The sequence below is a fragment of the Gopherus evgoodei genome, chromosome 1, assembly GCF_007399415.2.
Source record: "Gopherus evgoodei ecotype Sinaloan lineage chromosome 1, rGopEvg1_v1.p, whole genome shotgun sequence".
In the NCBI taxonomy this organism is placed as follows: domain Eukaryota; kingdom Metazoa; phylum Chordata; order Testudines; family Testudinidae; genus Gopherus; species Gopherus evgoodei.
The window spans coordinates 5,089,701-5,101,697 of record NC_044322.1 but is presented as its reverse complement, the minus strand read 5'-3'; the positions used below and the strand labels follow the sequence as shown (position 1 = coordinate 5,101,697).

Sequence of the window (11,997 nt, the reverse complement as noted above, 5' to 3'; positions counted from 1 at the left end):
TCACTTGCACACCCCAGGCACCAGAACGAAAAATCCCCTCCACCAAGGAACCAGAAAAAAATGGATAACAGCCACCATGGGGACCAGTGCAATTTCCCATTCTGTTCCTGTTCTGTTCAGTCCAGCAGTGTGAAAGTCGTCTTTCATACTAAGTAGGAACCTCATGTCCCAGTCATGCCTCTATCACCCTATAAATAGTAAAGTTCCTTGCAACTCTTTGTATATCTTTGTGTCAACTAAATAAAACACAGCTGAAGATCCCTTCCAGATAAACAGTACATGATTTTCCCACATGTGAACTCTAATTCCTTCTACTGCTTTCAGCATAATACAGTAGTATTTAATGTGTGGGAATAATGCCAGGGGTCACAACAAATATGTGCCATGAATTCGGGAAGTCTGAGCAATTCACAAATGATGGGATAATGCCTGGCACCTTTTCCAAAACGAGGGCAATCTGTGGTCTGACATCCTGAGTGGGCGTGTGTCTGGGATCTAAAGCCATTTGGCTAGACATATTCTACCACTATAACATGACAGAACCCGAAATGTTATGCATGGCAGACCTTCTACCTCACCCCATGCTATAATCTTAATTCTGACTCCTGGAACTGGCACTAGCCACTAGAAAAAAATTTTCAGTGTGCTTCAGCATGGGAGGCCCCTCAATAAGCAGATACGATGACTATGCTGCATTCTGTGTTATGACGCATCATTTGCCAGCATTTTTCTTCACCACTGGCAATTCTTTTAATCAAGATTGGAATTTTTCTCCTAAAAGCTATGCTCTAGTTCAAATACAAATTAATTCAGGAAAGTCTTGTGGCCTAGGAGATCAGACTAGATGACCACAGTGGTCCCTTCTGGCCTTAAGAAAGCAATGACACTGCAGGCAGTAAAACTGCTCTTCGCGGAGTTCGGAGTAGCTGTGTTAAATGGTGTGGAGACTAAGTTGCAACAGATTGCCAAAGCTGACACTGTCAGATGTGGTGAGGTGCATCTGCCTTTCTAGGGATCAGGGATCCCTCATTTCGCCACTGAATTACGTAAGTCATCCAAGCAGAGGACCACTATGGTTTATCCTTGCCGTGGGGATTTGTACTAGTAACATCTCACAACTCTGGGATGCAGAGAAGGTACAGTGGTCAGCTGTAGGCCAGGTGTAGATAACTCCTGGTCACTATGGGGAAATCTACACCACAGTTAGACACCTGTGACTAGCCCGTGACAGCTTATTAGAGCTTGTGGGGGTCAGGCTACAGGCCTGTAGATATACCCTAAGCCCGACCAAATGAAATGTTTGCCTTACTGAAGGCAAGTTGTAACTGTTTCTCCTACAGCACTCATGTATGCTGTCCCTGCTTTCCTCAGTATTATCTGGGAGGTTAGACTGCTGCAATATCTGTCAGGGCAGATTGGGGGCATCACTCAAAGAGGTCAGAGTTAAGGTTATGGGATGGCAGTGTTGTGTACCTTCACGCTATTTCCTGGTTTTCAGAGGTTTCAGTGTATGTGAACTCAACGTTCTGGAAGGACACAGGTTAGGGGCAGGCAGGCTTATCTCTGCCTTAACAAGAAAGTGGTGAGATAGGCATGATTAAAGGGCACTTGTGGATGGCCATAAAGGTATTTTCTGGGCACACCTCTTTGCTCAGCTACTAGCTCCTACCTCGTCCTGGCCACTCTAAGACCCTGGTAGGGGTCATGGGAAGGATGATAGAGCAGTGAGGAGTGCGTGTACCAGCTGTATGCAGAGAAAGAGAAGAGAGTTGAGCTCCAGAGTCCCTACCTCACAACTGGGCCTAGTGCATGGGACATGGACTCTGCACACCCATAGGCAGCATGTGAAGTGGGTATGAAGTGACCCACTCAGCTCAGGGGGTGGTCCCAACTGAATAAGAACACCCCCTGGCGAGGAATGAAGCCTGAATTATATGTCTGAGAGGTGTGAAATGCTTTATTCATCTCGATGAATGGTCTCATCTCCTCTCCTTTCGTTTCAGTGCCCAGGTGCCTTTGCTATGATCTGAGTATGTCTGTTCTCAGCTCCCTTCCCCCGTCTCAGCACACTCTGCCTGGTGCAAGCACTAAGTGCACCTGTTCCTAGTGCCAGGCACAGATACAGCTTGTGCTGCCCCGCAGGAGTTTAACGAGCCTCTCCTGTCAGAGAACTGCTTCGTCCCGGCTGGGACTCTAGGGCCGGCCTCGCTGTCATTTTCAATGTGGCAGCTAATACCTCCCATATCTGACCATCTCTGTACCCCATACCACGCTTCATCTCCTGGGCACAATGCTGCCCACCCAGCTGTTCCAGGGACAGGTGCTGAACATCCCTCAATAGAACCATAGACAGTAGAGATGGAAATGACCTACTGGAAGCTAAATCTGAGTCATACATGTAGTTCCAGTCACTGTAATGGGAGTACGAATGTGAAAGGATGTAGCCCAATGCCATCCAGACCATCTGCGCAGGAGCCAACGCTGTTCCCTGTTGTACCCTGGCTTTTCTAATTTGGAGTAATTCTGGTGATGGAGCTTTGCTAACTTTCCTTGGGTAGCCAACCTCATTGTTTGAAAACATCCCCAGTGCCTTACTGGAATTTTTTCCCATACACCGTTTCATCCTCTCATTGCTAGTTATTATTCATTTAACTGCTTTAAGAGCATAAGAACATAAGAACGGCCATACTGGGTCAGACCAAAGGCCTATCCAGCCCAGTATCCTATCTACTGACAGTGGCCAATGCCAGGGGCACCAGAGGGAGTGAACTTAACAGATAATAATCAAGTGATCTCTTTCCTGCCATCCATCTCCACCCTCTGACAAGCAGAGGCTAGGGACACCATTCCTCGCCGATTCCTTGCTTAGACACAGTTCTTCCCACCCTTGAAATTCACTCCTCAGATATTTGTAAACCGTTATTTTCTCCCATTGGGCTTGAGCCTGGAGGAATCACAGCACCTACAACTCCCAGTGACTTCCAGAGGAGTTGAGAGAGCTCAGCACTTTGCAACATTGGGTTCTGGAGGAGGAGTCCAGACTGAGGGAGTAAGAGCCCAATTCTGCTCTCACTGAAGTCAATAATAATAAAAATCCCATTGACTTCAGTTGTGCAAGATCAGGCCTCTAGGGCCAAATTCTGCTCTCATGTACATCCATGTAACCTCAGTGAAGTCAACAGGGCTGAACAGCTGTAGGTGACAGCACAATTTGTTTTTTAAAGGTCATTTTCATTTTATAGCTTTTAAATCAACAGAACAGCCCATCTGGGCATTTCCTTCTGCTCCAGCTGAACTGAGCAATTTAAGGCCCAACTCAGCAAAGCATGGAAGCACTGTAAACATGCACTTAAGTGTTTGGCTGATTAAATGGCCCTAAACACATACTTAAATTCTTTACTGAATTGCATCATAAACTTGCGTGCCACATGGAATTGTCTCGAAGCTTGGCTCAGCTCCAAGTAGCTTTCTTTAAGTTATCAGTTTTAAAAGAAAACTCTTCCTGGTCTGTTCGGGCCAGCAGTGTGAAAGTTAACAGATGGCATAACACTTTCCACTGGGAATACACTGTGAAATATATTTTCCTTTCCGAAAGAAACATTTCTAATGATAATTGGCATCTGTGAGCTCAGTCCGGGAAATGGCCATCTCTCAGGCCCATCACTGTGGGAGCCCAGTGCAAAAGCCTGTAAGCCTATTTTGAAAGTGCTTTAATATTAATAATGAGCCAAATCCAGAGCAAAATCACTGAAGCCAATGGGTGTTTGCCTGAGTAAAGGCTCAGTAAACACTGGGTCAGGACGGCCTGCAGATCTGGCCCATAAATAATACATAGCACTTACACCAAGAACATTGGATCTTCAATATGTTTATAGAGTGTAGATTTATTAATATTTATATTTACAGAGTGTAAACCAGTGGTCTCAAGCTTTTTTACTGGCTACCCCTTTCACGTCGCAAGCCTCTGAGTGCGACCCCCCCCCATGAGTCAAACACACTGTTTAATATGTTTAACACCATTATAAATGCTGGAGGCAAGCGGAGTTTGGGGTGGAGGTTGACAGCTCACGAACCCCATATAATGACCTTGTGACCTCCTGTGGGGTCCCGACCCCCAGTTTGAGAACCCCTGGTGTAAACATTAAGGAGGGAGAGGAATTATTTAGTGTGGCACCTGGGGATCTAACTACAAGCAATGGGATTAAATTTAAAAGGGGAAATTTGGAATGAATATCAGGAAAATCTTGTGTTAAATCCCCATTCAGGTACTGATGCTGCTACCCTTACTCACACTGAGCAGCACCGACACTTAGATTGGTGACCTTCCTGTTTAAGTGCTAGTAAGTGTTATTACTTCTTAGTTATGTACCACTAGCCACTTTACAGTCAGGTCTCTACCTGGAAGACCTTAGAATATAGAATCATTAGGACTGGAAGGGACCTTGAGAGGTCATCTACTCCAGTCCCCTGCATTCATGGCAGGACTAAGTATATCTTAGAGTCTCAGCTCATGCCCAGAGAATGTGGAGGCTTAACAGAGAACTGGAAAGAAACAGAAACTGGAAGAAGTGACATTTCAGTAGAATTACCCAGGGAATGAAAAACATTGCAGAAAAGGTAAGTGACTTTGAAAAATAACTGAAAATAGGCTATTGTCTAGTTGTGCACATAGGAAATCTTATTACTATTTCCATTATTCTTTCTCTTTCTTCCTGTTGATAATTATATTCATGGATTATTGCTGGTTGTACATTCGGGCCTAATTCTGCGAAGTTTCACCTCATTGTTACCTTGCACTTCCCGTGGCTGTTTGTGGTATCCACCTGTCAGCTCTCATCTTAAACTTAGATTGTAAACTCTTTGGTGCTGAGATCACCTTGTTGTTATGTATATATACAGTGTCTGGCATGGTGGGCGCCTGAGCTCTGATTGGAGCCCCTTGGTGCTACCGCAATATAAACAGTAACACAATGTGTGTAATTTTTTATTGTAAGATCTTCGGGGCAGGGACAATATCCCTCAGTATATTTGTTCAGTGCTCCCTTGGAAAATGGGGCCCCAATCCTGAGTGAGGACTTTAGATACTATTAAAAATAAATAACAATACCGATGAACAAATGAAGATTGTGGAACTATACAGCATTAATTTATGTGCCTAAGAATTTGCAGGATCGGGCCTTTAGATTGTAAGTTCTTTTGAGGCAGGGAATGTGGCTTCCTATGTATTTGTACCGATCCAGCACCATGGGGCCCTGAGCTTGATTGGTGGTAGTGGTCACTGCTGCAGCAATAATAATAAATAATCCTGACTCCCATGCTCTGTGTCTGCTGCTCTCACAACTCCAGGTGAAGAAAAGGTGAATTTGTTCCCATATTTATCAAGCAGAGAAAATTAATTTTACATTTAAAGTCTGTTTGCAGCCAAACAGAAAAGTGAGCCTGTGCGCTGTGAATTCATTCTCTGGCAATAACTTCCATAGCGAATTTGCTTAGTGTACCAGCTGCAACAAGATATTCCTAAATGATAATGCAACATGGGCAACAGGTGATCAATAAAACCCAGTCTGCTTATTTAATTTAGATTAGAGCTAGCAAGTGAATGGTGTAACTAGCCAAAGAGACTCCAGCTGGCTCTCCCATAGCTGGGTCAGCTCTGCATTGGGGGTAATAAAAATCAGGGCTTCCAGCAAATTATAGTGATGAGATTTAGGAAACTCAGAGGAAGCAGGTATGAGGCCAACATCAGAAAGTCACTAGAGCCACAGTTGGGATTATTTCCTTCAACCCCCCCACTGGAATACACTCCAAGCATGAAACCTGCTGACCTACCCCAGCACAGACAGACCTTAGCTGTACTTATAAGAACACCATAGTACATTAGCCAAGTCTGACTTCTAGAGAAGCTAGCTGTGATAGGTGAAGATAATCTGGCACAGACATTTTATAACGCAGAATTTTACCACAGAAATCCTATTTTCAAGCAGAGACCATTTTACTTATTGCACTGGAAGGGACAGACTGTTCTCAGCCGATGTGTGCTCAAGGTCCTTCAGATATAGTTCCCTTTAAGGATTTTAGGAAGGCAGGGAGGTAACTCCCTTGATAGCATGACTTTAGACACGTGGAGAAAGTTTAGTACTTTTGAGCAACAGCAGCAGTGTTGCAAGAGTCAACTCCTATGCCAAGGATGAGCTCCTGGAAGCTCCTCCCACTCCTCCAGGCCCTGTGCCAGGACATAGCTCCTGCAGAGTCTTCCAGGCCCTGCACTGGGACAGGGCTCTAGGAGGTTCTTTCCACTCCCTGTGGGCCCTGAGCTGGGACGGAGTTCCAGCAGGCTCCTCCTTCTCCCTGTGGGCCCTGCGCTAGGCCAAAACTCCTGCATACTCCCCCGGTTCCTGCTGGATCCTGCATCAGGATGGGGTAGTTAGATTTGAGGCTTAGGTCCCCATTTCCTGGTTTGCATGAGGTCCTGCCTGCCACCAGTGCAGTGACAGGTTGAGAGCCCGCTGTTAGGAAGTGCTGAACTAACAGCAGAAATAGGGCATTCAGGTTAATACGGGGAGGCGTGAGGTACTTTGTTTGATACACTCATAAGTGTTCTGCATTATCAGATCAATAACAGCTCTACAGAGCAAACTTTAGCACACTGCATCTTGTCTATGCACTAAAGCTGCATCTGCGAGTCAGGCTGTGTACATGGAGCAAGTTATAGTCCCATCTTAGACTTTTTATCACTGGTGGTGCATATTAGTGGCAAGCTCTTCATTGCTAGGAGACTGATATATGCTTGGGTGAGAAGAGAAGTCATTTCAGAGACTTTCCAAGGAGGGGGAAACACCAACTTACTTTTTATGAACTGAGTTAAGGAGAGGCTTTGCAAGAGTTCCGAGTTGGATTTAAGCTCATTCAGCAGGTCTTTGCTCGTCTTAACTTTACTCTTGCTCCCTTTCACCACCTGAGAAAAGACAAAGAGACTCTCAGTTCTGGACATGCTGACAGCTGTTCTACTGAACTCACTTCCTCCCCCAAGCTGCATCACAGTTGTGTTATTTAAAGAAACGAAAACACATTCATTCTGATTTATGGCCCAGCATTCTATCCACAGAGGGATAAAGAGAATGCCCCGTGTTTCATGCAAGAAGGCTCTCAAACAGTTTACAAGTTAAATAAGAATTTTTTCAACCCCCCCCATGGAGAGGCAGCCACTTCTGGGATGGTATGTGGCAGCTGTTTAACAGCAATATATACAGTAGTTATGGGGAAGAAGTGAAGAATACTGTATCCAATTGAAACTGCAAGAGGACCTTAGGAAGGCAAAATGCAATTCTCTCTGTTTGAACTTGACCAGAATACCAGGAAAAAGCCCCTACCCAAGTGAAAAATGTCAGGAAGTACTAAATGACCACAAAGGCTCAGGGCACCTTGGTTTTACATCCCACAACACCTCAACAATCATAACACCGTGCGTGCGGGAGCCCCGGTTCATTACTGGCTTAGCAGGAGGAGTGCCAAATGGAGAGGGGTAACTAGTGGTGTTCCCCAAGGATCAGTCCTAGGACCAATCCTATTCAACTTATTCATAAATGATCTGGAGAAAGGGGTAAACAGTGAGGTGGCAAAGTTTGCAGATGATACTGAACTGCTCAAGATAGTTAAGACCAAAGCAGACTGTGAAGAACTTCAAAAAGATCTCACAAAACTAAGTGATTGGGCAACAAAATGGCAAATGAAATTTAATGTAGATAAATGTAAAGTAGTGCACATTGGATAAAATAACCCCAACTATACATGCAATATGATGGGGGCTAATTTAGCTACAACAAATCAGGAAAAAGGTCTTGGAGTCTTCGTGGATAGTTCTCTGAAGATGTCCACACAGTGTGCAGCAGCGGTGAAAAAAGCAAACAGGATGTTAGGCATCATCAAAAAGGGGATAGAGAATAAGATGGAAAATATATTATTGCCTTTATATGAATTGATGGTACGTCCACATCTTGAATACTGCATACAGATGTGGTCGCCTCATCTCAAAAAAGATATACTGGCATTAGAAAAGGCTCAGAGAAGGGCAACTAAAATGATTAGGGGTTTGGAACGGATCCCATATGAGGAGAGATTAAAGAGGCTTGGACTTTTCAGCTTGGAAAAGAGGAGACTAAGAGGGGATATGATAGAGGTATTTAAAATCATGAGTGATGTGGAGAAAGTAAATAAGGAAAAGTTATTTACTTATTCGCATAATACAAGAACTAGGGGGATCATCAAATGAAATTAATAGGCAGCAGGTTTAAAACAAATAAAAGGAAGTTCTTCTTCACACAGCTCACAGTCAACTTGTGGAACTCCTTGCCTGAGGAGGTTGTGAAGGCTAGGACTATAACAGCGTTTAAAAGAGAAATGGATAAATTCATGGAGGTTAAGTCCATTAATGGCTATCAGCCACGATGGGTAAGGAATGGTGTCCCTAGCCTCTGTTTGTTTTTCAGAGGGTGGAGCTGGATGACAGGAGAGAGATCACTTGAACATTACCTGTTAGGTTCACTCCCTCTGGGGCACCTGGCATTGGTCACTGTTGGTAGACAGATACTGGGCTAGATGGATCTTTGGTCTGACTCAGTACGGCCATTCTTATATTCTTAGAATACAAAATCACTAACACCCTTCTTGCTTAGGTTAAAAGAGCTCAGAAGATCACAAGCTCAGATGCCATAGCTGCAGGCCACCAGGTGCTCAGTGGGGTTAATCAGAGGTTTTCAGTAAAGGGATAATAACCGGATTTTCCTTCCCCACTTTCATTAGTCAAACTGTAATGAATAGCACCTCATAAATAACAAATTGGGCCATTATCTATGTACAGTAGAGTATGTGCCAGGCTTCTATTAATATAGAAATCCAGGAAAATTAGCTTTAGAGAAGACCAACAGGAAATAGGGCTTATTCATCAGGGGCTGTATTGCACCTATGGATGCAGGTGAGGCTGGGAGTGGGGCTGAAGTCAAGGGAAGCTGTGTACCTAAACCCAGGGCAGAATTCAACCCCCAAGCAAACTAACAGTACCTCTCCTCATCCCTTTGACAAACTCCTGTCAAGGCTAGAAGTACAATGAATGTCTAATATTTCTCTGTGTGTACATGTAATGTACTGTCATGTTAATGTATTCACTGCAGTAAAAGACAAGGGCCAGAGAAGGGCAATGACAATGATTAAAAGCATTACAGGGAGGCAGTCCATGAATGGAGAGATTTTCAAATCCAAGGCCAAACTTTTCAAAACTAGATGAGGAGGGCTCTGAGTTACTACAGAGAATTCTTTCCCAGGTATCTACCTGGTTTTCCAGTTTAGCCCACATGCTCATGGTCCAACCAATCACCATATTTGGGGCTGGGAAGGAATTTTTCCCTGGGTCAGACTGGCAGAGGCTCCTGGGATATTTTTTTTATTTTATTTTTTTGCCATCCTCCGCAGCATGGGGCACAGGTCACTTGCAGGTTTAAACTAGTGTAAATAGTCAATTCTCTGTAAGTTGAAGTCTTTAAATCACGATTTGAGGACGTTAGTAATTCAGTCAAGGTTAGGTCTGTTACAGGAGTGGGTGGGTGAGGATCTATGGCCTGCAGTGTGCAGGAGGTCAAACTAAATGATCACGATGGTCCCTTCTGATCTTAAAGTCTATCAGTCTAAAACTTGAATGCCTAAACTCATACTTAGGGCCTGATCCTGCAGCTGGATTTATGCAGGCTAACCCTGCAGCCCAGTAGCAGCAGCAGATTCTCATGGCTTTGATACAGGCACGGTGGTGTATTGAATGGACTTCCATCTTGAACGGTCCCTTGCAAATCTTCTTCCTTCAACAAGAGTCAATATATGAGGATTTAGGATTCTTACATGCCTCAGTATTGCATCTTCCAAACTCACATGGTTTGACTCTTGGTGAGCTTCCTTCAACCTCAGCTCTATAAGCCTGTAGAAGCACACCTTCTTCTGCACATTGGACATGACCACACTACTGTAGTCATCTCGGTCCCAACCAGTGCAAGACTGCAACTTACTGGGCTCGTCTGAGTATCTCTTTGTCTGTGACAAAATCAAACCAATAGATGTTAAGAACACAGCTTTTGAAGCTGAAAACTGTTTCGTTTCCTTTTTTCTGGTGTTTTTAGTGGCCATTTTTCTTCTCCATATTACAGAATTGTCATCATTACTAAGCTGAACACTTGTATCTTAGTTCTCACACAGACATCCCGCTGCCCAGAGGCCTTTGAAGACAGTGAAATGCCATTGACACAAGACTAATCCATTGTGTGACTTCTTTGGTTATAGAACATCCTGCTGCAAGCTGACTTCCAATATATAATAAAACCATTCACCCATTCAATGTCATTGTCATCTACATGCAGCATCATTTCCATTTTATAGGAGGCATGCATGGCTTCAGTTTTATCACCACTGATCTTAAGTCCAATAGATTATGCACTTTTTCACAGATCTTCCGGCACTGGTTATAGTTGGTCAGTAGTCTCTCCAAGTAAGATCATAAAATCTGCATACTCGAGTTCTTCTAAAGACGTATCTTTAAATTTCACACTTCTTACTTTGGTCTCAATCAGCTTTGTCATCAGATAGTCTATTAGAATGTTAAATAATGTATTCCTAGCACAATCCTGATTCTATCAAAAACTAGTCTGTAATACAACTGTTGACCCTCATACAACTAAATGTACCATGGTACAGTTCCTCCACTAGGCACATTAACGAAGTCCTTAAGCACCCCATACTGGCATAGCAGTATTCACAGTGCTGATCAATGCTTTGAGGCAAAAGCAGCTGCAGAGTCTATAGATGTTATGTTAATTTCCTTTTTCTGCCCTAGTCATTTTTCAATAACATTCTGCAGAGCATATATTGCATGGATTGTAGATCGACTTGTGCAGAAACCACAGTTGGGTCCATCTTGGTTCTTCCCATCAACGGTTCTTGGTTATAGCCCCATCTACTATGATTTCTTCCTTCCTTCCCCAAAGTCCTCTGGCTCAGAAGGATGTGTTTCCTTTCACAAACAGCATTGCCAATCAGACACACTGCCACCTCCCAGCATACGTCAGATGGTGATAGTATCTGATGTGCTGGGCTGTGAGTTCAGCTCCTCAGACAGCTTCAGGGGCAAATCCCATCTCCTTACCCGCTTTCTACAAGTACACTTATTCTTGAATCTGTCCCATGTCAGACTAGATGACCCTTGCAGTTCCTTCTAACCCTATGATTCTACGATTCGATGATTCTACGATTTGATGGTTCTACGATTCGATGGTTCTAAGATTCTGTGAGTTACTCAGAAGGAAGATTGCCGTCTACAGAACCACCAGCACCACTTCCTGAGTATCAGGGTGTTCTACCAAGAAGCCTTAGGGGGACATGACCAGGCTGGACTTCCTTTAGCTTAAGCTAACTGAGAGGCTCATGCTGAGCCCCTTTGTGATACTATGTGAATGGGATGTTGTAGGTATACTGGCCCTTTGGTACCTTCCTTGGGACCCTGCAGACATGGTCCACTCAGCTCGGAGTTATGCCCCTAGGAAGAGACCCCACAGAGCCAAACAGTGATGTGAGGTCTTGAGGTCAAATCCCAGCAGGTGTTGGGACCAGGTTTTTTTATTGTCTTTTGGGGGAGGACTCCCTGTGTTGACAATAGCAAGGGGAAAGCCTCATACTCCCTATGCACACTTGAGTTAATGAGGTGTAGCTGAGTCCAACTAGGTTCAGAAAGAGGCAGGTCTTCTTTCCACAGAGGAAACAGATGGAAGTTGTCTGCTAGCAGGATAGGGCTCTGGTGAGAAAAATAGTGTCCCAATCTATGTGATATTTCACCTGCAGGGAGACAACCCACAGGCTCTGCCAATCTAGTTTTATTTTGGATTCACTAGAAAAAAACAGCATATAAATACCCCTAGAATGCAAGAGAGGGATTTTCTCTGTTTAACCTGGAGCTTCTGCTGAGGT

At 44.1% G+C, this 11,997-nt stretch overlaps 1 protein-coding gene across 4 annotated transcripts in view; it reads right to left on the bottom strand.

The window, feature by feature from the left end:
• Positions 1-11,997, bottom strand: part of SLCO2B1 (solute carrier organic anion transporter family member 2B1) — a 133,829-nt gene that overhangs the window by 36,038 nt on the left and 85,794 nt on the right. For all 4 annotated transcript variants that reach the window (XM_030556700.1, XM_030556685.1, XM_030556676.1 and 1 more), the window contains one exon: positions 6,847-6,955. In XM_030556700.1, coding sequence (XP_030412560.1) covers positions 6,847-6,955 — 109 coding nt within the window. The remainder of the gene's footprint in view (positions 1-6,846; positions 6,956-11,997) is intronic.